At 42.4% G+C, this 26555-nt stretch overlaps 2 protein-coding genes and 1 pseudogene across 2 annotated transcripts in view; 1 reads left to right on the forward strand and 2 right to left on the reverse strand.

Moving 5' to 3' along the window:
• Bag1 (BCL2 associated athanogene 1) overlaps positions 1 to 7664 on the reverse strand; it is a 12756-nt gene extending 5092 nt beyond the window's left edge. The window contains exons 1-4 of the mRNA XM_028779131.1: positions 7082 to 7664; positions 5532 to 5660; positions 2556 to 2638; positions 137 to 250 (exon numbers count right to left, since the gene is read on the reverse strand). Coding sequence (XP_028634964.1) covers positions 137 to 250; positions 2556 to 2638; positions 5532 to 5660; positions 7082 to 7154 — 399 coding nt within the window. The 5' untranslated portion in view covers positions 7155 to 7664. The remainder of the gene's footprint in view (positions 1 to 136; positions 251 to 2555; positions 2639 to 5531; positions 5661 to 7081) is intronic.
• A 255-nt stretch (positions 7665 to 7919) lies between these two features.
• On the forward strand, positions 7920 to 26140 carry Chmp5 (charged multivesicular body protein 5). The gene is made up of 8 exons (XM_028779064.1): positions 7920 to 8043; positions 8821 to 8925; positions 9870 to 9916; positions 11827 to 11920; positions 12996 to 13067; positions 19648 to 19756; positions 21872 to 21984; positions 25436 to 26140. The coding sequence occupies exons 1-8, from the start codon at positions 7975 to 7977 to the stop codon at positions 25484 to 25486; spliced, it is 660 nt and encodes a 219-aa protein (XP_028634897.1). The 5' UTR covers positions 7920 to 7974; the 3' UTR covers positions 25487 to 26140.
• LOC114630752 lies at positions 12167 to 12559 on the reverse strand (annotated as a pseudogene).
• Positions 26141 to 26555: the final 415 nt, after the last annotated feature.

The raw sequence follows: 26555 nt of genomic DNA on the forward strand, positions 1-26555 counted from the left end.
AAAAAAAAAAAAAAAAAAAAAAAAAAAAAAAAACCAAAACAAACCCCAAAAACCCCAAAAAAAAAAAACATTGTTTTTTAAAAAGCCAACCAGGCAACAATACCATACCACTCTATCCACAGAATAGAGAAGTCACCTGCTGGATGCCAGAAAGCTCTTTATTCAACTCTTCCAGGTGGTTAGCTGTCTTCTCTACAGATACCTCCAAATCTTTCAGCTTCTTTAACTCAACCTCTTCTTCTGGATTGCTCTAACATGAAGAATAAAACGAGGTCAGTAATTGCTCACCTAAAAAGACTAAACCAACCTCTCATGCTTCTTGCTTGGAAAGCATGTCAAAGGGTTAGACAACAGGATTCCTATCTATAAAGCCTAGTCCAGGGAGAAGGAAGGTATCAAGCAAACATTCTAGTGAGAATCCTGATGACTTATGCTCAGAGAATGGAGCCAGTCCAAGTGTCAGGTTCAGCCTCAGCCCTGTGCTGACTCCAACCCCAACAGCTAGATTAGAATGTAGCCAGGACCAGAGAGAACTCACTGCCCTTCCAGATGACCTGGGTTCAGTTTCTGGCACCCACACAGTGGCTTGCAATCTTCTGTAACTTCAGTTCAAGTATATCCTGTCTTTCTTATGGCCTCCATGGGCATCGGGCAAGCACACAGTGCACTCATACAAACAGACAACATACAGGTATACACAAAATAGGATAAATACATCTTTTATTTAAAAAGAGTGTAAGCAAGTTCAAGTGAATACCACTAAGGCGTCCAGAATGGGAAGACAGACAGAATTCAACTAGTCTTTTGTTTTGAGACAAGATCCCACTCTCTACTCTCACTTCTCCCACCTCAGCTTCCTAAATGTTGAGGTGACAGATAATGTGCTACCATGCCCAGCAGCATGACAATTTGTTTTTTCCAGGCAAGTAGCACAGGGTGGCCTCAAGCTTACTATGTAATGGGAGGATGGTCTTGAATTCCTGATCCAGCTGCCTCTATCTTTTCCATGCTAGAATTACAGGTATGTGCCACCATGTTTTGTTCATGACTATATTCTTTTATATGGAGGCGTCTACCCTTCAGTTGAATTCTATTATTTAACATGATAGTGGCAATGACAACACTTTTCCTGAACGCTCCTTGTATGCCAGGTACTGTGCTTAACATGTTACCTGTGCTGCTGCTACTACTACTTCTCCTTCTTCTTTTAAAGTTTATTTACTTTATGTATATGAGTACACTGTCTGTCTTCAGACATACCAGAAGAAAGTATCTGATGCCATTACAGATGGTTGTGAGCCACCATGTGGTTGCTGGGAATTGAACTCAGGACCTCTTCAAGAGCAGCCAGTACTCTTAACCCCTGAGCCATCTCTCCAGCCTGCTACTTCTTTTTTAAGCTTTACTACAACCCTAAGAGGCAGAAACTGTTTTATAGATGACAACACTGGGCCTTAATATAGTAAAATGACCTACGGTCCCAATGCCCAAACAGGTGGAACAGATTAGAATCTGTGGACTCCCTGATCCTAACCAGTTCCAACAGAAACAACTACAGCTTCATCAAACTGAGACCAGGGTACTCAGAAGGAGGTTTTTTTTGCTTGTTTTGGTTTTTTACTCATTTCAAGTGAGTATTCTGTCGCTCTCTTCAAACAGACCAGAAGAGGGAATCAATCATTACAGATGGTTCTGAGCCACCATACCATTGGTAGGAATTGAACTCAGATCCCCTGGAAAAGCAGTCAGTACTCTTAACCACCGAGCTATCTCTCCAGCCAAGACCAGGGTACTGCCTGCTGCCCACACTGTTCTCCCAACCCTTCAGCAAGACATCCACAACATTATCCTTTCTCTCATCCACAGCTGGCAGACAGGGCCAGCAGCTTCCTGCTTTGTTACACATCCCTAAACTGTCCATTCTTGTTTGTGGCCTAATCTCAAGCCCCGCCTCCTGGAGGTTCCAAGATTAGACTCTCATTGCTTCCATTGCTCATCCTACCTGCAATCCCCTCAGCCGCCTCACTAAGTAAGAAACCTTCTCAAGTTCAGCAGTACCACTGTGTCACAATGCAGGGCTGGGCACAGTGGCCATCACCTCAGGGGCCACAGCCTCACCTGTCACCCACTAACTCCTTTTCTCGACCCCTTAGTTCTCAGTCTGAACCCTTCCACTCAGAGAGGGTTTTCCTCTTGTAGATCTTAGTAAAGGAAGGCAAGCTCCTCAAACTTGATCAAGAGTACCTACTTGTGGTACCTATACCTTTAACCTAAAGCTCTCTTGAAAACTTGAAGTAATGCCTGTTTTTAGCACATTTTAACTAGAAGCCACTGAGACAGCACAGTAGTTCCTAATTCTTAGAGAAAGTCTATGCAACAGAATAGAAACGTGCAAATGATGTTATAACCAAACTGGTAATCTCGGGAGACACTATGTAATGAGGCATGTCGCCAATGCTGAATCTGGGTAACCAATTTAGTCTTCTATACAGAAACATGCATTTAAGACTTCAGTCATTCAATTATGAAGAATTTCGATGGAAAAAGCAATTTACCTTTTCACCAATTAACATGACTCGGCAACCATTTTGCATTCCAAGTGCTGACAACGGTGTTTCCATTTCTTTCAGAGATTTTCCTGAAAAAAAAAAAAGGGGGGGGGGAAGAGGGGGTGGGAGAAGAGGGGGGAACATGACAAATTGTAATGTCTGTACAAGACTGAAAATAGACCAGCCAATGCACAAGAAAGAGGGGGGTTAAAGCCTCACCCCTGGCAGTGCTGTTACTGGCTGTATTGGAAAGAGTCAATTACCTTTCAGAGTGTGACCCCTGACAGATTCGCCTCACTCCAGGGCATACCTTACACCTAAGAGTATTTGGGCAACACAAACTAGACTCAAATGGAGGAGGGGAGATATAAACAAGGAAGTGAATATGATCAAATACATTGTGCAAAATTCTCATAAAACGAATATAAACATTATTCAAAGACAGAAATACAAACCTAACCTAAAAGGGGACTGGAGAGATGGTGAGGAGTAGTGGCTCCTCTTCCAGACAACCCAGAAAACGTGGCATGACGCACACCTACTCTGAGCACTTAGGAGGCAGAGGCAGGCAGATCTCTTTGAGCTCAAGTTCTGCAGATAGAGACCAAGTTCCAGGCCCGAGAAAACCACAGAGTAAGACTATATCTCAAAACCAAACAAAGCCAATAAGCCAAAACAAGCAAAACAATTCAAGTTTCCTCACAAGAAAAGGGTAAATTTGATGTTGATGGTACATACCTTTAATCTCAGCACTCAGGAAGCAGAGGCAGAGGCAGTGCAGAGGCAGTCAAATCTGAGTTCAAACCTAGCCTGGTCTACAGAGCTAGTACCAGAACAGCCAGGACTACCAGAGAAACCCTGTCTTGAAAAGCCAAAACCAAACCAAACCAAACCAAACCAAACCAAACCAAAAAAGCAAAACAAAAAGACAAATTGAAATTTTTTTTTTTTTGGAAACTGTCTTTATCTGATAATGTCATTTCTAGATATTTATCTTAAACAAATAATTGAAAATGTTCCTACATAATAGTAAAAATAGTATTCAGAAACAAAAAATTAATATAATTCATACAACAGATAAATTTCTTTAAAACATTTTATTACTGTTTTATGTGTACAGGTATTTTGCCTGAATGTATGTTTGTGTATCATGTGTGTGCCTGGTGCTGGTGGAGATCAGATCCCCAGGAACTGACTGGTTTAGAGCCTCTGTGTGGGTGCTGGAAATTGGACCTGGGTCCTTTGGAAGAGGAGCCAGTGCTTATAACTACAGGAGCTATCTCTCTGGCCCCTAAAGTTTTTATTTTAAATTTATTTTCATTATGTATGTGTGTGTGTATGTGTGATGTTATTTCTCTAGCCCTAATATAATTTTTGTACAATAAAAGATTTTGTAGTCATGAAAGCTTTTTTCCCTCATGATACTTCAACGAATGCTGGTAAACTCAATGCTATAAAAAGGAAAGTGTGAAACAAATGGGCTGAGGACAGGGCTCAGTGGTTTGAGTCTTGCCTAGCATGTTTGTTTGACCTGCAGTACCATTAAAAAAATTAATAAGGAGCTTTACCCAGGGGAACATTTTCTTCTTTGGGCTTTCTATTTTGAAACTTGGGCTTCTTTTTTCTTTCTCCTTCCTTCTCCTTTCCCTCCATGCCTCCCTACTCCCTTCTCTCTGACAGAGCATGACTATATTGCCCTGGTCAGCACAGAGCTGGTCTTAGTTTCCAGAATACTGGGGTTATAGGTGTGTGCTGCCATACTCAATTTTGAAAGATAAAATTCAAGTTCAGAAGTTAAATGTTTTAAAAAGAAAAAGATATAGGGCTTGACAGTGTATATTACACAGAGTTATTCCCCTGTCATAAAGCTCATTACTAAATTCTTTACAAGGACTGAAACCTAATGAGATAAATCTGGCCCTATCATGAACCAAATACTGAGTTCCTATGGTAGTGAGAAGGCGGAAGACCAGGGTGGGGAGGGGCTAGTGCCTCAGCAATCAGCACCATCAGCATTGTCCAGTGCACTCTGCCCATCCGGGCTCCCTCTCCATTTGCTCAAAACCTCTCTAATCAGCACAATGTCAAGGCAAGTTTACAGTAACTTCAATGCAATCATGCAGAAGTAGTAGGAAATAGTACATGAACATACAATGAAGAAAGGATATAGCCTAGCCAGAGAAAATTATCCATATATTTCCTCAAAAATCTTGACAGTTGGGCTGGAGAGATGGCTCAATGGTTAAGAGCACTGACTGCTCTTCCAGAGGTCTTGAGTTCAATTCCCAGCAACTGCATGGTGGCTCACAGCCATCTGTAATGGGATCTGCTGCCCTCTTCTGGTGTGTCTGAAGATAGTTACAGTGTACTCATGAATTAAAAAAAAAAAAAATCTTGACAATTATGTCATCGCGTTACTTCAAATCCAGGTATTTGCAAAGTCTAGTGTAGAGTGGTCCCTTAATAAATAGCTGTTAAATAAACAAATGAAAGAAAGTGATTTTGGTTTGAAACCTGAAAGATAGGGACTGGAAAAATGGCTCAGTGGTTAAGAGCACTTGTTGCTCTTGCAGAAGACCAGGCTTCAGGTTCTAGCACTCACACAGTAGCTAACAACCCTCTTTAACTCCAGTTCCAGAGAAGCTGACATTCTCTCCTTGTCTTCGTGGACACTGCACACACATGGTACACAGACATGTAAGCAAACAAAACATCCATCCACACACAGAAAACTGAAAGTCACCATCAGGTAAGAACAAGCAGTTTAAAATCTGCCCCTCCCAGGAAGGGACTTTAATCCCAGCACTCAGGAGGCTGAGGCAGGAGGATCCCTGTGAGTTCAAGGCCAGTTTGGTCTATGGATTGAGTTCTAGGATAGCCAGGGCTACACCGAAGAACCCTGTCATGAAAAAAAAAAAAACACTAATAAATAAAATAAGTCCTTTAGCCACAACTACTCAAAGATGAATGAAAACCACCTACCCTTGAATATGAGCTTCTGAAAAGGTAGTGGAACTCCTGTGGCCTCTTCAACAAGCTGAGCCAGGTCTTGGACAATTGGCTCACTGTTACCTTGCTGTGGGGTAACAAGAAGGTCATACCTCTCATTGCCTGGAAAAAGAAAAGCATTCAATGAAGAGAACTATTTCACACAAGCCTAAATATAGGCTGTTGTTTTCTTATGGAGCTGAGAATTGAATTCAGATAGGTCAAAGATGCTGATCACATGTCCAGAAGCACATAATGGGAATTGGGATGCTGTCCTGAAAAAGTCTGACTCTGGAGGGGAGAGCTTGGTTGTGCTCAGAATCCGGGTGTTGTCCGGCTACTCAGGTCAGGGTCACACTTGCATCTATCCATATGCTACCTATTAGAAGGCTTGTCTATGTGACCTTCTTGAGGATTCCTTTCCTCTAACATAAAAAACATTTTAATGATGGCTGACATCTTAATCAATTATACATAATAAACTGTACAAGGCTTGTTCTATGCACTATCTCAAAACCTCAGGACACTATTATAAAGCAGCTGTCAGTCTAATTAAGACTCTCTTGGGGGAAACCTTCAACTGTTGAGTCAGAATTTGACCTTGCATCCAGCTGGTTCCAAAGCCCATACTTTCCATCACAAGTTGCCTGCCTTCTATGGCCTGGCTGTCCTACTGTCTCTATGGCATTGGTCTTGTTTACCCTGATGTCACCAGCAGGGGACTGTTTTCCTCCAAGTCTTTCATATTGGGCACACCTAAGTACACCAATGTCAATGGTTAGTAAAGACAAATGAATGAAACCAATCAAACAACAGAGAAGTTTTTCGTTTTGTTTTAAAACAGGTACCAATTCTTTTCTAAGTAAGTGGAGTGCAAATCCACCTTTAAACTGCTCTCCCAACCAGTCAAGGGTCAGAAGGAGACCTAGTTCCTATTTGTGCCTCACAGACCAGAAATCAAAAGGCCTTTGAGGGGGCGGGGCAGGGGACCTCCATCTCAAAGTTTCGTAAAACTGCTGGATATAGAACCATGGTTAAGGTGGCAAAGTTTGTTAGTCTTTCCTAATTGAAATTTCATGGTTTCAGATTTCTCATGTACTTCCTTAAGTTTTTAGTTCTGTGTTGATTTCACCAGATGTCCAGAAAATAACTCTTGGACTCATGGCTCATTGAACCTGTGGTTCTAGGACATCCAGCACAAACACTACTCAGTAAGTAAGGACCAGCCCGATCACGCACCAAGTTCGTACTCTCTACACGAATGGATGTCCAGACCCTGAGAAGTTCTACACACAAGGCCTAATACAAGCCTGACACAAAGACCCACAATTATGAGCGTCACACACTCAACTTTGCTTCCAAATAAGAGGATCCAATAAATGTCCAGGTACATAACAGACCGGCCACACGTCAAGATGTCCTGACATCAGCTTTAAGCAAAAACATCCCCAGGAGCCAAGAACCCATGTTTCCTTTCCCCAGGACTACAAGCGGCCAAACCCACAGATCCCAATCCGACCTACGGAACCCTCCTTGGCGCTCACTGTGGGTGACGATCACACTGAGTCTGGGTGTTTCCATTTCCTCTGTCTGGATCATCTCCTCGGTCTGGGCCATGTCCTCGGTCTGGGTCACCTCTTCTGCCACGGTTACCTCCTCGGTCTGGGTCGCCTCCTCGATCTTAGTCACCTCCTCTACCTGGGTCGCCTCCTGGGTCCCGGTCACTTTCTTGCTGCGGGTCACTTTCTTACTTCTAGTCAACTCCTTGCTGTGAGCTACCTTCTCGCTCTGTGAAGAGCGGGGCCGAACTTTCTTCTTCACCCGCGGCTTGCAAGCGCCGGCGGCGGCGCCCCTGGTGGATCGGTCATGCCCGCTGGCTGCACTGCGGACAGATGAACGCTGAGAGGGAGGCAAGCCGCGCTCGGCCCGGGACTCCGACTGGCGCGGCTCCCGGGCAGACCGAGGGGCGCGCAGTCGGGGTCCCAGCGGCTCCCGGTCGCCTCGCGGTCGACGCGCGCCACTGCGATCCGCCAGGCCCGCGTTTGTTCACGGCGCAGCGGTGGCTACCGGGCACGCAGCCTTGCAACCCCGCCCCACTACTCACCAGTTCCGCCCCATCTACTCGCCACGCCCTCGGAACTGACCCCTCTCTAAGCCCCGCCCTATCCGCCCAGCAGCGTCTAAGCCCCACCCACTCCGCCAAGGCACCGCCCTCTCCCTCCTCATAAGCCCCACCTCCAGAAGTCTTTCCACCTCTCCCAGAGCTCCGCGCTCCTTCTCCGGAAGGAAGAGCTGAAAACCCGGAAAAAGGATCGGGAAACTCTAGCGAGCACTCTACGCATGCGCATGGGGGGAAAGCCGGAAATTGAAACCTGAGCGACTACGCTTCCGTTTCTGGTTTTCCTCCAGTGTTTGAGTTTCCTCGCCGCCGGCCAAGATGAACCGAATCTTCGGAAAAGCGAAACCCAAGGCTCCGCCACCTAGCCTGACTGACTGCATTGGGACGGTGGGCATTTGACTTTGTATACCTCTGACACTCCGACCCGCCTATCCCGAATTCGTACTCCACCCCATTCCTGGTTCGGGCCCATTAAACCTCAGTCTTCTTCATCCCCACCCCTTTCATCCCTGTTTTCCAGGTCATTCCTGACCCCACAGACCAGACACTCTAATCTCATCATCCTCTCACCATTACTGCACTTAGCTCTTTCCGACGCCCACTGTGCCCCACCCCTTCTCGCTTTGGTGCCCACATTCCAATCTACCTTTCCTATGTCATTACACCCGACTTCGTCTAACCTGGCCTTTAAAAAATCTCTTTTCATTCCTCTTCCCTTGCCCATGCCAGGGTTAACATATATGTACCTTAGTTCTGGATCTGAGTAGCACAGAATTCTGAATCTTGTCCCCTCCAGATTAAACCTGATCTCGGAAATGGCATTAGATCTCATCTTAGCCTGTGTTGATTGGATCATTCCATGCACCTTCATGCTGAGTCCCAAACTGACTAGTCTCTTACTTGGGAAATCTCAACCAGCCGATTGATTCCCAAATTGTTTTCCACAAGAGAGAGAGCTGCTATATCAGAATCTGGGAGGTGGGAGAGAGTTTATGAAAGTCCTCCAATGGCTCCTGCTAGAGTTCCCCACCCTTAAGAAAACCACTATTTTCTGCCTTTTGCTATATTGTTCCTTTTGTTTTCTATATTCCTTTTTCTCCTCCTGCCCCTTCCCATGTAAACATATTAAAATAATTACCACTGCATGTGACATTTTCCTCCAAGGTGGATAGCAGGGCAGAATCCATTGACAAAAAGATTTCCCGGTTGGATGCTGAACTAGTGAAGTATAAGGATCAAATCAAGAAGATGAGAGAGGGTCCTGCTAAGGTAAGGTTAGTGACAACTGTTGTAGGAAGTACTGTATAGGGAATGGTGAAGGGTAAAGCAAAAATGCAATCTTGTAAAGAGAAAATACATGTGAGGACCTATTTTTCAGGGGACAGACAGTACAGCCATATACAAGAGGGAGACTGGGTTTTAATGTTGTTGTAGAAGATGCTGATCACATGTAATGGGGATTGGGATGCTCTCCTGAAAAGGTCTGACTCTAGAGACGAGAGCTTGGTTGTGTTCAGAATCCGGGTGTTGTCCGGCTACTCAGGTTAGACTAGATATAGCATGTAAGATCAGTATTCTGATATTATCACTACATAATACACTATGGATATATAGCTAGCTTGGTTTTTCCCAGCTCCATAACTTATTAACAGTATGACCCAAGATATCGCTTAGCTTCAGTTTTTTCATCTGTTAAATGAAGATAATCTATACTAATGTGTGAGGATTAAATAACAAGTCACCTACATGGCATTATGTCTAGAATATTGTAGTATTTGATAAATTTGCGTGAAGAACCAACAGAGGAATCAAAGGTTGATGTAGAGGTTCTCAGATTCTGAAAGGGAGAGGTTGGTGGGCTATTGTAAATGGTTTCTAACATGCGGACATGATAGTGGTTGAACATGTTGTATTTAAATGGAAAGCAACTGGATATACACAGTGTGCACTGTTGGGGCTGGAAGTGGAAATAAAAAGCCGAGGAGAAGGAAGACGAATTCAGGATACAGAGAGTGGGTTGCAAAGGGTGCTAAGGGTGCTAAAGGGTACTAGCTGGGCTGTAGAATTATCTGTGCTTGGAGCTGGAAGAGGAAGAGTAGAGTCAAGGACCCTCTGTGTCTGCCATCTTGAAGACGAAACAAGTAGGTGTGTATGGGAGACTTCTTTTGCCATCTGTGTTTCCCTTTTTTAATTAAGTCTGTTTTTCTCCTCAGAACATGGTCAAACAGAAAGCCCTGAGGGTTTTAAAGCAAAAGCGGATGTAAGTCATATGCACTATTTCCTTTCTAAGAACAGTTTGAAATCAAAAAGTGAAGAGGCCTTTCATTCTTTCCTATTTTCTAAGTATTTTTGATTTCATTACAAATTTGTAAAAGCTTCAAATGTTTAATGTTGCTAACTTCAGTTTAGGTAGCCATATGGGATTATTTTGGCTAGCAAGGTCAATATGGTTTGGTTTTCCTATTGTTTAGCTAGTATGTGCTTTTCAGTTTTGTTTGTAAAGTTAGGAGTGCTAAGTATTCATTCTCTTGTGCCAGAATAAATGTGAAGGTGCACAATTAATTTTCAGTTACTGTGTCCCAGTGTTTGTGCAAAACCCAATTAATATGTGACGCTCATCCCTGTGGACTGCTCAGCCTATGAAATCATCCATGGATTGTAGACACTAGGCATAATCAGCTTGTAGGAAACCAGGAAAATTGTTGATGGCTTTGTTTCAATTTTAAGATGACTTTGTAACAATCAGATGCTGTCTTCCTTTTTTTTTTTTTAAATATATATTAAGTCACACTGGAAAAAAACTAATACCGTCTAGAATGGCCAATATGTATTACAACTGCTGCCTTTTTGGTGGCAATTGGTTTTAAAGTGTTTTGGTTTTCTTATGGAAGGAATACAGTTTGGCTTTGATATAATCCTAGCATGTGGGGGTGGGGGGTAGAGGACCAGGAGCCCATGAGCATTGGCTACATAAGACCCTGTCTCAAATTAAATAAGTAAATAAACCAAGCATGGTGGCACACACCTGTGAACCTAGCACTTGATATATGGAGCCAAGAACAACAGAGGTTCAAAGCTACCCTTAGCTAATAAATTCTAGAGTAACTTGGGCTACATGAATCCCTGTCTCAAAAGTAAAATAAAATAAAAGGAATATAGATTTATTCCAGGTACTTGAAACATATTTCAAACAGAGGTAAAGAAAATTTATCTAGATTCGTAGGAAACTGAAATTATGTGTTTTTTTATATAAGCTGCTCTTCCCTACCCTTCTTGTTTCTGTTTTTAGAGACAAGGTTTGCTTTGTACCCCAGGCTGGCCTCCAGCTCCAGTCCCCTTGCTCAGCCTCCCAGTTGCTAGGATTATAACCTTGTGCCACAATACACCATACCTAACTTAATGGAATCACTTGCTGATTTCCTGGATCATGAATTACCTATTTTTCTTCTGGTAATTAGATGGCTTTCATGTTGTATAAAGATCATGGTGACATTAGTCTTTGACATTATATAACTTGATAGAAAACTTTATTTTAAAGAGTATTTCAAGTGTCAGATATTAAGTCTAATGGATAGTGTAAATTATGAATATAGGGTTATTGTGAGTCTGAAAAATGTTTATATATATATATATATATGTATATATATGAATGGTTGTATATTCATGTATATATATATATATATATATATATATTTTTATTTATATATATATTCTCTCATAAAATATATTTTTATTCTGTCCCAAGAGTTCTACTTCTGAGAATTCATCTTGGGAAATAACTAGGAAAATATAAATAAGATGGAATAAGATGGAATAAGATGGAGAGCAAGGCCAGGAGTGAGACACACACACACACACACACACACACACACACACACTACCAGCATTTGGGAAGCTGAAGCAGGAGGATCACTATAAGGTTGAGGCTGGCCTGTACTACAGGACCCATTCTCAGAAAATAGAAAAAAGAAGCAAATACTATGTTGTTAAGTGGGAATAGTTAAAACTCAAATATATCCAAGGGAAAAAGACTTTGGAGGGATTTTGTAAGAGTGGGTAGTTTTTAAATGATTTTGGTTTTGGTTTGTTTGTTATTTAGTGTTAAGGCTGTTTTCTTCCTCAGGATTTCTGTCTGGTTCACATTTCTAATTCTCACTTGACCCCAAAAAGGTATGAGCAGCAGCGAGACAACCTTGCCCAACAGTCCTTTAACATGGAGCAAGCTAATTACACCATCCAGTCCCTGAAGGACACCAAGACCACGGTACGGCCCAAGTTCCTGTTCCCATTTTAATTTTTTGTTGTTGTTGTTTTATTTTTTTATTTCATGTTTTTCAAAACAGGATTCCTCTGTGTAGCCCTGGTTGTCCTGTAACTCATTCTGTGGGCCAGGCTAGCTTCCAACTCACAGAGATCCTCCTGCCTCTGCCTCCTGAGTGCTGGGATTAAAGGTGTATGTCATCATCTCCCAGCTTCATTTTAATTTTTTTTTTCTGTTATGGAAAAAGTGTTTATTTTGAAATTATTTTAATTTAGAAATAAAAAACCTCATAGGAAGATGGAAAGAAACAAAAAACACAAAGCATCCAGGCAACGTTTTACTTCATGAGCTTGTCACCCCCTGATTGGTTCACTCGTCCCATGATGAGAAAGGACTCAGCCACCCACAATAATGTTGTTAATAGGGACATGGATCAGTTTCACAGAGAAGCCAGTGAATCCCATGACAGCAAATCCTATCGCTGTGGCCATGGTGAGCTTCTGGAATTCTTTTCTGTCGGGCTTGGTGCATCTTTTAACCAGCCGAATCGAGTCCTTTACAAACTGCCGACTTGGCTCGACAAACTGCATTACCTGATCCATGTTTGTGGGATGGCGGTTTGAGAGGGTAGAGACACGTAGCTTAGGAGGAAAGTTGAACCCCTCATTTTAATTTTTAATCTCATACTTTTCTATGGCTTTTAAAAGATGGTTTAGCAAACATGACATTCTGTGTTTGGATATTTTGCATGCGTGTGTGTGTGTGTGTGTGTGTGTGTGTGTGTGTGTAGTACCAAAGGAAGTCAGAAGAGGGCATCTGATTGCCTAGATCTGGAGTTACAGATGGTTGTGAGCATGTGGATGCTGGGAATCAAACCAAGGTCTTCTGCAAGAGCAACAGATGCTCCAAACCACTGAGACTTCGCTCCAGCACAAACATGACTTCTCAGGACAGTGTATTTTCTAGGGATGAAAAACAATGGTAGGATGGTTGCCTAGCGTGTACCCCGAGTATCTGGGTTCAAATACTCAGTAGATAAAACAACAAATATATTGTGCTTTCTTCTACCCTTTTCTAGGTTGATGCCATGAAATTGGGAGTAAAGGAAATGAAGAAGGCATACAAGGAAGTAAAAATTGACCAGATTGAGGTGAGCCATCTGTCTGCTGGTTTTTGCAAGATCTGTACTTGTTGTAAGGTTGAGAATAACCGTTCATGGTGAGAAACTCACAGAAAAGGGATCAAATCCTGGTCCTGCTGTTTACTAGTGTAGTGACGGTCAGGAAAGGAAAGGGCACCGAAGGTCTCAGGTTCCTCATTGCTAATGCAAAGACCCGGATACCACACACAGTCATTACACAGGTAAAATAAGTGAGCTATCTCAAGTATTGTTCCATTAAAAAGGGGGGGGGGATCTTGCAGTGTAGCCTAGGCTGACTTTGAACCTATGGTCTCTTGCTTTAGCCTTCTAAGTGCTTTGAGGCATGCACCATAACTGTGAAATGAAGATGTGAATGTAAAGTGGATAACACAATTTCTGGCCGAGTTTAGTCCTCTTTTTTAGTGTTTCTACTAATTTTATTTATGTTTTGGCACTAAATTATTAGATTCTTGAAGTAAGCATGTCTTTTAGAGTTTAGGCTTTGGTCAGGAAGGAAAGGCCCGTGAGGCTAGCTGCTGTCAGGTAAACATCCCACATGGCAGGCAGAGATGGCAGGGAGTGATTCATGACCTGCTAAAGAAAAAAGGCTTCTTTCTGCATCTGCAGTAGAGCTTTTACCTTCTGATTAGAAAATCTCCATGCCCCCTCTCTCTCTTTCTCTCTTGTTTGTTTGTATGTTTTTTAGTTTGGTTTTGGTTTTTGGAGACAGATTTCTTTAGTCTTGGCTGTCTGGAACTCGCTTTATAGATCAGGCTGTCCTCAAACTTAGAGATATGTCTACTTCTGCTTCCTAAGTGGTGGGATTAAAGGCATATAATATCACCTCACCCAACCAAAGTGTCTGTCTTCCTGAGGGGGATTTGATTTTGTTCATTGAACGTATCCTGGTCATCCTTGGGGCCCAGGAAGTACTTAATGGTTAAAGGCAGCAACATGCTGTTCTAGTGGAGCTGCATTGGTTGAGTTAACAGTTGCATGTTTCTGGCCTCATAAAGGCGTTCTCTGCTCATCCCGTCTTCACTAGGAATGAAGGAATTGCCCCTTTGTATACTGCCCGTGACCAGTTCCAGTCATTCAAGTCTCTGCTTGCATGGCAATAGGCATTGTTAGAGCTTTCAGGAAATTCAGAGAGAAGTAATCTGTGTATGCTCATTTGTATAATACCATTTACAGTTTACTGTTCACTAAAATATGAAAAGTAATTTTATTTTCTATATTTAGGCCTCTTTGTAGTGTTTTGTTGTTTTGTTTTTGACACAAAGTCTTGTTCTTTAGTCCAGGCTAGCCTGCTTCTTACTGTGTGCTAGCCTACCTCAATCTTCTAAACTTTGGGATTTTGGATGTGTCCTGTGGTTCTTTTTGTTTTTTGGGTTTTGTTGTTGTTGATTTGGGTTTTTTTTTTGGTTTTTCTAGACAAGGTTTCTCTATGTAGCCCTGGCTGTCCTGGAACTCACTCTGTAGACCAGGCTGGCCTCGAACTCAGAAATCTGCCTGCCTCTGCCTCCCGAGTGCTGGGATTAAAGTCATGTGCTACCACTGCTCGCCTTCTCTTGTGGTTTCTATGAGAGCTATTTAATATGAGCATATGAACATGGTTACTTTTGCTTCTTTCTTTTGTTTGTTCCTTAAGACTTTACTTTGTCTGTAATTATGAGTGCATGTATATATCTATGTATGGGTTTATGCATGTGCATGCAGTCTCCTCTGAGGCCAGAAGAGGGTGTTGAATCCCTTGGAGTGAGAGTTACAGGAACCCCTGAGCTGCTCTTACATGGATGTAGGGGACTAAGCTCAGGTCCTCTGAAGAGCAGCACTGCTCTTAACCACTAAACTATCTTCCCAGCTCAGGCTTGGCTTTGCCTTTGAGGCAGGATGTCATTCTGTAGCCCAGACTCTTAAAGAATTTACTATATTGCCTAGGCTAGCCTTGTATTTGTCAGTCCTGCCCCGGCCCCTGAAGTGCTAGCCTTGCCTTCAACTTCATTCTGGCTTTTGGCTTTTTGAATGCCTTGCTATCTCCTTTCCATTATCCTTGTCTGCCCCTAATAGATTGCCAGCGCTACAGACTTCATATATATGTGTGTGTGTGTGTGTGTGTGTGTGTGTGTGTGTGTGTATGTGTGTATCTTTTGGCTGTGCTGTACACGTTGAAATCTCCCTAGGTTTATTTTTCTAATATAAACTAAAATGTTTTTATTGTTTTATAGCTCTAACTTTTGAATTTTTTGTTTGCATGTTTATCTGTTTTTATCCTTTTTATTAAAAAAAAATGGCATTAGGCCAGGTTGATGGGGTACACCTCTGGCCCCAGCGCTCTGGAGGCAGAAGTGGGAGGATCTCTGTGAGTTTGACTTCAGCCTGGTCTACAGAGTGAGTTCCAGGACAACCGAGGCTACACAGAGAAACCCTGTCTCAAAAAAAATCATTTTTATTTTTAAGCATATGTATATTTGTGTGTTTGCTTTTTGTGTACGTGAGTGCAGTGTTCATGGAGGCCAGAAGAGAACAGATTCCAGGAGCTGACGGTACAGACAGTCGTGAGCTGCCTGTGGTGGCTACTGGAAGCCACTCTCAGGTCCTCAGCAAGAACAATGCGCAGTTTTAGCCAGTGAGCCGCCTACCCACCACAACTCCCTGTTTAAATGTTTTTATTTTTTTATTTCATAGAACATTATGGCATCTATGCCTTTTGGATTAGCACTTCTGTTTGTGTTGCTTTTGTTTATCCAGTATTGAACTTAAAGGTAGATTAACCTGCTACTTTGCGTGGTAACTTTTGCTGTGTCTATACTAGACTGTGTAACTAGAGACTGTGTTCATAGGCTGTGTTATGGTTGCAGGCCTGTAATCTCAAGACTAGGAAGTCAGAGGCAGAAGAATTATAAGTTCAAGGCCAGACTAGGCCACAAAGCAAGACCCTGTCCACAAAAAAAAAAAAAGATACAGAGAAATCTTACTCATCAAATGATTTGAGAAGCTCCCTCCCCTTTTTTCTGGAGACAGGGTCTTAACAGTAGATGTGACTGGTCTAGAACTCAAGACAGTCCTCTTGCCTCAGCCTCAAAGCGATGGGAATCCTATGCCTAGCTAGGGACACTTCTTGATGTGTAATTCCTTAGACTTGATGTAAATCCTTCCTCTGTTACTGTTTGTTTATTGTAGGAATTGTTTTACCCGTTCTCTATAGGAGGATGCCTCGTGTTACACTGGCAGTTTGACACTCAGAAATGCAGAGAAGCATTCTACTTTGTATTCTTTCCACTGTCATGTGGAAAACCAAACTAGGCTGCCAGGAAGGAATTTACAAATGACTTTGTTGCTCTGGAAATTGTGGCTGGGGGTCTCTGCAGACCATGGCCAGCAGAGTGTTGTTCCAGGGGAGGCAAGAGGGAAGTCTGGTTCCACACGACTCAGTAGTAGTGCTGGTTCAAACTTGAGGATTTTCACACCAGGTGCTTTATTTCAGGCATACTTAAGCAGAGCACAATTTGGAAAAGAGATTCCTGGTGATAATTAGTTCAATCCCATGTGCACAGCAAATTTAAGGCATGATAACATTGAATTTCTTGTAAAATGCAATTGACATCTTCCATAAAGATACATTTTATAAACTTAACTAAGGAAGCAGACTCAAAGTAAAATGCTCATGATAAGGGTCTGTGAGAGGCTTGTGGTGTGGCTTTACAGGTAGTGCAGAGGTCACCAAGCCGACTGCCTCTGCTCCCAGGCTTGTGGGCAGAAAACAGGTTATCCATCTCTCCTTTGAAGAGACAGCCCTTCGTGTTAACATTGCTGGTTTCCCTCATGTTTATCTCAGAGTACAAGTACCTACCTGCTTCTCCAAGAAGCCCTAGTGCTTAGTGAGGCCTGTGTGTTTTCTCATGGTCTCATACTCTCTGTATATGAAGAACACACTGATGTTTGGCCTACTCTTTTGGTGGTGGTGGCATTGAACATAGGGTCTTGTACATGCTAGACAAATGCTATGCCTCCTCCCTCCCTCCCTCCCTCCCTTCCCTCCCCTCCCCCCTCTTTCTCTCCACTTTCTAAAATTTAGATTTTAGATAAAGTTTCACTAAGATGCTCAGGCTGGCTTTAAGCTAAGTAATGTTTTATATATATTATTGTAATAAATCTTATAGTAGCCATATGCAGTATGAGTCTTAATGATCTCATTTAAAAAAGATTTACTTATTTTTATTTAGTGCATATGAGTGTTTTATATGCATGTATGTCTGTACACTATGTGCATGCCTGGCCAGAACTGGTATCAGACTTTCCTGGAACTGGAGTTACAGATAGTTGTGAGCTATCCTGTGGGTTCTGGAAAAGGAACTCAGATCCTCCGTAAGAGCAGTGAGTGCTCTTAACTGCTGAAGCATCTCTCCAACTATCTCCCTCTCTTTTAAAAAGGTTTAAATTATGTATATCCATGTATGTCCAAGGAAGGGTATATGCATGTGAATCAGTTGTCCTTAGAGGCCAGAAGAGAGAGTCAGATACAATGCATCTGAAGCTATTGCTTCCTACCATAGGTGCTAGGAACCAAACTTAGGTCCTTGGAAGACAATCTGTGTTCTTAGCTGTGATCTGTCTCTCTTGCCTAATGTCCCATTGTTTAAATGAGCTGAGGGTAGAACTCAGTGGTAGAGCACGCGCTGACCGTAATCAAGACTCTTAAGTTCCATCCTAGTACTGCCAGAAGGGGTAGGGCTTAGTTTTGGAGTTTTTGTTTTTAGATTTAAATTTTTATTTTATGTGTATTAGTGTTTGCTTATATGTATGTCTAAGTACCATCTTCCCCACGGGGACCAGAAGAGGACATCAGGATCCCTTGGGACTGGAGTTACACTTAAATGCTGGGACTCAAACTCAGGTCATCTGGAAGAGCAACCACTAGTGCTATAAATTCATTGGCCATTTCTGCAGCCCTGGGAAGGCTTAGACATTGCTTCTCACTAAGCAGTACAAGATTTGTGTTGGGACTGCAGCTCGGTGAGTCCTTGCTGAGCACACAGAAGGCCCTCTTTCAATCTCCAGTACCACACCGGGGAAAAAGAAAAGTGGAAGCCAGAAGTTGGGCCTGGTGGCATATACCTGTAATCCCAGAATTTGGGAGGTGAAGGCAAGAGAATAAAGAATTTAAGGTTGGGCTGGAGAGATGACTCAGTGGTTAAGAGCATTCACTGCTCTTCCAGAGGTCATGAATTCAAATCCCAGCAACGACATGGTGACTCACAACCATCTGTAATGGGATCAGATGCCCTCTTCTGGTGTGTCTGAAGACAGGTACAGTGTACTCACATAAATAAATAAATCTTTAAAAAAAAAAAAAAAAAAGAATTTAAGGTCATCTTTAACTACAAAGTGCATTCTAGATCAAACAGGGCCACCTTCAGGAGCATCTTCTCAATTGACTAAAGCTAGTTTCTAGCTACTGTCATGTAGAGAGGTGAACTGACAGTAATTGAGAGCTGATTATATAGTTGGCATTCTTAAAATTTTTATTTCGGGCTAGTGAGATGGCGCAGCAGGTGAGTGCACATGTCTCCAAGTCTGATGGACCTGAGTTCAGCCTCTGTTACACATACAGTGAAAAGAGAGACCCAACTCCCACAAGTTGTCCTGATTTCTACTTCACTAATGGCACACGCTCCCATATCATGCTTGTACACATGCGTATGAGTAAATAAATGAATGAATAAATAAGTAAATAAATAAATGTAATTTTAAAATTAATTTTTGATTTCCATTCCTATGATTAAGAGGAAAATGTAGAGGGCGAGAGTTAGTAGAGAAAGATAATAAAAAAATAGATGGAAATCTTGTTATGGAAAGCCCATTTTGGGTACCCTTACCTGCTTCAGGGATCTATTGTACTTCTAATAATTTTGATGATGATGATGATGATGATGATGATGATGATGATGAAGATGATGACAACAGGGCTGGAGAGCTGGGTCAGCAGTTGAACACTTACAGAGTACCAGAGTTTGGGTCCCACAACTGCCTATAACTCCAGCTCCAGGCGATCCATCAGCCTTGTCTGGCCTTCTCAGCCACCTGCATATGCACAGATATAGACACAGGAATAAAATTAATGTTAAGAGTCTAGAGAAGGGGCCACAGGTGTCTTGTCATTGTCAGGCAGAGAAGGCTGAAGAAAAGCCTTTTATGCAGCTCAAGAAGCAGGCCAAGGAAGTGGACGAGGAAGATAAGGCTTGTAGGCAGAGACAGAAAAGGGCAGAAGAAACTCAGGAGATAGAAGCCAAGGCCAAGGGGAATTCAGAAATCTGGCAAAAAGGAAGCTGTTTCTTGTACCTAAGATGACAGTGACCCTTTTCCATTCTGGTTTAAACATCTGAATTCCCTGTTGTGACTTCTTTTGCCACCTATAGCTAGAATGAAATGTTAGCGCCTGCTGTGCATTGTAAGAAACTTCTTTACAAAAAGTCTACAGTGGCTCACTGTCTTTAGATTCCTTCAGCCTGCTGTCCTACCTGTGTTATACTGACTTCTGTGTCCTCTGGAATCAAAGACGGAAACTCTGTCTTATGTGTTTCTATAGGATCTGCAAGACCAGCTGGAGGATATGATGGAAGATGCAAACGAGATCCAGGAAGCACTGGGCCGCAGCTACGGCACCCCAGAATTAGACGAGGACGACCTGGAAGCAGGTGAGTGAGTGCTATGAATGTGTTAGCTTCAGAGTCTGAAAGGAGCAACGACCTGGGACCTTTACCCAAAAGCTGCTTAAAATTCTTACCAGAGCCAGGTAGTGGTGGCACATACCTTTAGTCCCAGCACTCAGGAGGAAGAGGCAGGCAGATCTCTGAGTTGTAGGCCAGCCTGGTTTACAGAGCGAGTTCTAGAACAGCCAGGCTACACAGAGAAACCTGTCTCAACAAACAAACAAAATTCCTACCAGGATGGCAGGCATGATGGCATATGCCTTTAATCTCAACTTCCCAGAGGCAGAGACAAGCAGATCTCTGGCATGGTCTACATACAGAGTTCCAGGACAGCCAGGGCCATGGAGAGAAACCCTTGTTTCAATAAAACAAACAGAAAAGCAGTTCCTATCAGAATCTGTTAGGAGTTGGTTATGACATAGTCTGAGCAGAGAGCCTGTGAGGCAGCTGCATCCACCATGCTGCTGCTACGGCACCACTGGGGTAGAGAAACTCGTAAGGCTCACTGTGCTTGGTGTTTGTGTCTTCTACTTAGCATTTCCCTATTGTTTCCCTTTTGACTTAAAAAGTTTTTATGGTACAAGGGTTTGAACCCTATGGGATACATTCAGCATTGAAGAAAACAAATGTGAGCCCTAAATTTCTTTCTTAATTTTATTACATTATTTATTTATTGGGGGAGGTGTGCCTGCTGGTGTCCTGGCAGTGCTTGTGAAGGTCAAAGGACAACCTGCAGGATTCAGTTCTCTCTTTCTGCCATGTGGATCCCAGAGATTGAAGTCAGATCATCAGGCTTGAGCACAGGTACCTTTAGCTGGTAAGCTGTTTGACCAGCCTGACTCTACGTTTATAAAGCCTCCACTAGCAGTGAGAGAGAGGACTATAAACTGTCCTGTTGGGTTCTTAACCGTAAGCACACTCATGGTTGGGAAGAAGTATGTGACGCCATGGAAAGTGCAGAGTGGGGCTCTAACGTAGTGGAGCGAGCCAGCACGAGACCTGTGGCATGAGTGGGGACTGCCGTGAGAAGTGGGCGAGTAGGCTTAGGGAGAAGAATAAAGCTATTGCTGTAGTCACATGACAAGTGGTGCTGGCCTAAACCAGTGTGATGTTAGGAGACACAGTAAGGGACTGGGTTTGGAAGAAGAGGGAGGTGTCAAGATGCTTTTCAGTTCTGGCATGGCTGAAAGAGCCCATCCTGGATTTCTGTGGCTCTCAGTCCTACTCTGCTTCTTCCTCCTTCCCTCTTTGTTCTTCTGGTGCTCCATTTTTACCTAGACCATTTTCCCCATTACTTCAGTTTTTTAAATTTTCTGACTTGAGTCTGCCCAATGACTTCCTATCTTCGACAGCCATTCCTCGTGGCTGCTACCTTTTACTTTAGCTATTCCTACAGCCTGACTTCATCTAATGGTCAGTCACATGATGTTCAGTACTCCTGTGCTGCTTTGCACTGCTTTCCTTTAAGTCCATCAATAAATGAGATTTTTCTTTTTTCTTTTCTTTTTTTTTTTTTCTTTTTTTTTTTGGTTTTCCGAGATGGGGTTTCTCTGTGTAGCCCTGGCTGTCCTGGAACTCACTCTGTAGACCAGGCTGGCCTCAAACTCAGAAATCCGCCTGCCTCTGCCTCCCAAGTGCTGGGATTAAAGGCATGTGCCACCACCACCCGGCTTTCTTTTTTCTTCTCTTTTTACATTCCTGTTAGAGTTGTCTAGTTTGAATTAGCCAACTCTCAAGCATAGCCTTGTTGTCAAGTCTGGGACCCTATAAACCTGTGGGGAACTGATTGACTTTTTATCTGTAGGAGAAAGGGTGTGGTCATTTCATAAATGTTATATACTAGTTTCCTTGAAATTTTCTTATAGTGGTCACCTTTCATTTTGCAACTGGAAATAAATCCCTTTTCCAAATCGGGTGGATCTCTGAGTTCTAGGCTAGGTAGGATCACATAGCAAGCCCCTCCCTGGAGCAAATGAAATGATTTATCGGTGAGCCCTTTCCCTTTGCATTGTATTTGCTCACTACAAATCATTTTGGCTTTTTGATATGAGGGGCCAGTTTCTCTTCCCATTTTCCTATAATGTACCTCTTTAATTTCAGAGTTGGATGCGCTGGGCGACGAGCTTCTGGCTGATGAAGACAGCTCTTACTTGGATGAAGCCGCTTCTGCACCTGCAATTCCAGAAGGTGTTCCCACTGACACAAAAAACAAGGTACTGTTTGTCCTTAAGGCTTGTTCATAACTTACTGCCTGTAGGTTAGACAGTCCAACAGAAAATTAACTAATTCATCCACAGAGAGGGGCGTTCTTAAAGATTTACTTCATGTTTATGAGTTTTGCCTGCTTGTATTTCCATGTATAATATGTCCACCAATTTGGAAATCTAAAATATACTCTTAAGCTTCACGGCCCTGATCATTATTTTAGAAACCCTTGAAAGTCCAGTTTTCCTGCATTGGACAACTAATTAGCTATATAGATAATGACACTGATGCTAAGAACACCGTATTGTGTTTTCCTGGTACTGAGGCCTGATGCCTGCTGGGCAAGCACTCTTCCATGGAGCTGTGTCTTCTTTTGAGACAGGGTCTCATCAGGTTGTCCAAACTGATCTTAAACTTTCAGCCCTCTACCACTAGGCCAACTGTCCTTATATATACAGTGGCAGTTTGTATAATATATGTAATCAACTTGTAAGCCAGCCCTGGGTACTATGGGTACTATTTACAGGAATTTCCATTTTGATTCTAGGAAAGCATTGTTGATATGTACATGAGCCTTACTTAGTGGAAGTATTAGACTGTTATCTCTCTCTCTCTCTCTCTCTCTCTCTCTCTCTCTCTCTCTCTGTGGGTGTGTGGGTGGTGTGAGTGTGGTGTATGTAGTGCTGGGGATTTATCTTAGGGCCTCATATGTTAAGCAAACACATGATGCTAAGTAATATTCCCAGTCTGGTTTTTTGTTTTGTTTGTTAAGTTTAGACAGAGGGTCTCTGGTGTTCTTTACTCCTGAACTCAAGCAATCTTTTGGTGATAGTTTCTCAAGTAGCTGAGGCTATAGGTAGCCCACTTCTCTGCTTAGCTTTTGGGTGGTTATATTAAAGAAGGTCCCACTCCTGAACTGGCAAGTTGGCTCAGTAGTTGAGTGCTTGCTGTCTTGTAGAGGACCTGAGTTCAATCCTTGTGCCCACATGTCAGCCTACAACCATCTGTAACTCCAGTTTCAGGGGGATCTAATGACCTCCACAGACATAAGATGTATACATGGTGCACAGACATACATACAGGCAACTCATACACATAAATAAATGTTGAGAGAGAGGGGAAGGGAGAAAGGAAAAAGAACATCCTACCCTGGACACACTAGTCAATTATTTATTGGATTGTTTCAACTATGGAGTATAAAATTTAAGTATAGGGCTGGAAAGATGCTGGCTCAGCGGTTAAGAGTTAACTGACTGCTCTTCCAGAGGTCCTGAGTTCAATTCCCAGCAACCACATGGTGGCTCACAACCATCTGTAATGAGATCTGCTGCCCTTTTCTGGTGTGTCCAAAGACAGCTACAGTGCACTCATATACATAAAACTTAATAAGTAAGGCTGGGATGTATCTCAGGTGACAGAGTGTTTGCCTAGCATGAACAGAGCCCTGTATCAGATCCCAGCATCTCATTGACCAGGTGTGCTGCCACACACCTGTAATCCCAGTACTGGGGAGGTAGAGGCAATAGGATTAGAAATTTAAGACATCCTTGGCTACAAGGAGAGTTGGAAGCCAACCTGAGATACGTTAAGACCCTATTTTGGGTGGGAGAGAAACCTTAAAGTTAGAAAGATCCTTGTTCAGCAAAGGAAGAAGATTGGCCTTTCTGACACGGAGAGAGCACTTAGCCGCTTTGACCTTTTCTATCCCTAGCATATGTGAAGTATTTCGTATGATTATTATTTAGAGCAATTTAAGTGTTGTATGTAAAGGACTTAAAATTCTGTCTTATACTGTATTTGTCATCATAAACACAGTGTTACTGCTTATAGAGTCTCCCTCTTAATTGCTAGTGTAATGTGCCATTGGATATTTATAGCTCTTGTTTTGTCTGACCTCCCTATAAGCATACTGGGTACTCACAGCACAGTAGACAGAATTTTTGAGTGGGGTCCAGTCCTAAATCTGCCTTACTTCACTATATAATTCTGAGTGAATTAGAAATTTGTGTCTTCTCTCTTGTCTTAGGGTTACTATTGCTATGACAACAACATGACCAAAAGCAAATTGGAGAGGAAAGGGTTGTTTGACGTATACTTCTACATTGTACTTCATCTCTGAAGGAATTCAAGCCAAGAACTCTAAAAGGGCAGGGACCTGGAAACAAGAGCTGCCACAGAGGCTATGGAGGAAGGCTGTTGATCAGCTTGCTCTCTGTGGTTTGCTCCATCTGCTTTGTTATAGCACCCAGGACCACCAGCCCAGGGATGGCCCTTTGTGGGTGGTCCCATCTCTCATTGGTCTTTAATTAAGAAAATGCCCAATATGCTTACCTACAGCCACATTTGCAGGAGCATTTTCTCAATTGAGGTTCTCTCCTTTTGGGTGACCATAGCTTATATCAGGTTGGCAAACTAGCCAGCACAGCTCTGTTTATTACTTTCACTTGCTTTCAAATGTGAGAAGCAACAAGTGGGGGTCAGATAGTTTTGTAGGTCTTCATGGACAGTCTCTGAATTACTTCTTATACCCTACCTCCTCCCTTGAGCTCAGAGTAGGTGGTCTCAACTTTGTCATCTACCCACTCCATTCCATCACCTCTCTGACTTCTTAAAAGTCCCAGGTGCACAAGTTGCTTTAAATAATTATATAATTACCTACTATTTAGTAATTATGCTGAAGCTATTTTTGTGAACACTAGTGTGATTCGCCTTTTCAGTTTCCTAGTAACAAGTCCCTGAAGCATCTGTGTTATTTTAGCACAGGGTCCCACACATTCTAGGCAAGTATTCTACTGAACTGTATCTCTAGCTCTTCCCATTTTTAGGGCACAGATCAGTGTCATGATGGGACTTGTAACAATATTTGCTGATTCGTTGCAAAACATAGTGTAGGAAGTGACTTGTCCACCTGAGACTGTCGTTCCTTTCAAGACTTTGCCAGTCTATAAATGATGAAAGTGAAAGCAAGGTATTTAGAGGCAAGGTCTCTTCCACATCTCCCCCCACCTCCCCCTCCCATGGCTGCCCAGCTACCTCTCCCCTTTCTGGGTTTATTCTTATATGTTTCCTCCTCTTTCTTTTCCACCCTGAAGAGGACCTCCTCCGCTTTAATCCTCAAACCCCCCCTTTTTTTTTTTTTTTTTTTTTTTGGTTTTTTGGGGAAGGGTTTCTCTGTGTTGCCCTGGCTGTCCTGGAACTCACTCTGTAGACCAGGCTAGCCTCGAACTCTCGAACTCAGAAATCCGCCTGCCTCTGCCTCCCAAGTGCTGGGATTAAAGGCATGCGCTACCACCGCCCGGCCCTCAAACCCCTTTTGCCTTTTTAGAGAAGGCTTATTGTCAGCTTCTGAGTAGGATTTTGGTTTTGATTGTTAAACACTTGGGTATGACTTTTGCTTACTAAATGTGGTCACTTTTACTATGTCACAGAGCAGTCCTGATCCTTGATTTCTTCTCACAGGATGGCGTGCTGGTGGATGAGTTTGGACTGCCACAGATTCCAGCTTCGTAGACTTGCAACATTCCAGTATGTGATGTAAAAAAAACAACAAAAAAGTATTTTGGGACTAGGAATTATTTCCCAATTTGCCAAACAGATTTAGGTTTCTTTCCTTTCTTTGAAGGAAAAGCTAATTACACTGCTCCTGTATTTTTATTTTTTCCGTTAAGGAATTCATTGCTTGGGGGAAGCTGTCTTTACTAATATTTGAATCTTTTTTTCTCTTAGGAAAGACTAACTGAAAAGTACTTTTGACTTTGTATGACTTGTTTTCATTCATTAACAATAATCTGAAATTAAACCAAGAAGATGAGACTCTAAATTCTATGGTAGTGTAAGTACAGTCTCAGTATGATGATACGTTGATAAGATAAAAATTATTGATGAGATTGAGACTGATGATAGTGTGCTTCAGAACCATTGTCTATTGTGGTATTGTAGATGGGTTTAAGTGATGGCCTCTTTTGATAGGTTTTGTTGTGTCACGTGAGCAAGTCATTACTCTATCTAATGTTGGAATGAACTATCACTACTGTATCATGAGTTACTATTTTGATTCCATGGTTCCCTCAGTATAATAGCCTGACTTGTAATGAATAATGAATATTTCTTGATATTTAATGTATAGGACATTTATTTATACTCAATAAATATTTTTCAAAAGGATATAATTGTAATATTACTTTAACCTAAAACCTCCACTACAGAACCAAGTGTTGAGATAGAAAGGAAAGAACAAAAAGCAGTGTCAACTTGGGTTTTGGACATGTCATTCTTTAAACTGGTGTTTCTTATTAGTACTTGCCTTGTGAGGAGTAAGTGAAGAGTGAGTTATTCATACTTCGTTAACTTTAACATTCTATTCTTCCACAAGGGACTAACAATAAAAAGGAAAATCCAGAACTTCATCCTTTTCTTGAAGTCCAACAGCTACCTGATTTCCGAGATTTTGTTTTACTCTTTTTTAAAATTTTCTGTGTTTGGCTGTTTTGGCTGCATGTATGTGTGTGAACCATATGTGTGCAATGCCTCATAGAGTTACAGACAGTTGTGAGCTGCCATGTGGGTGCTGGGAATTGAA

Source organism: Grammomys surdaster, unplaced genomic scaffold (genome assembly GCF_004785775.1).
Source record: "Grammomys surdaster isolate TR1022 unplaced genomic scaffold, NIH_TR_1.0 344, whole genome shotgun sequence".
In the NCBI taxonomy this organism is placed as follows: Eukaryota; Metazoa; Chordata; class Mammalia; order Rodentia; family Muridae; genus Grammomys; species Grammomys surdaster.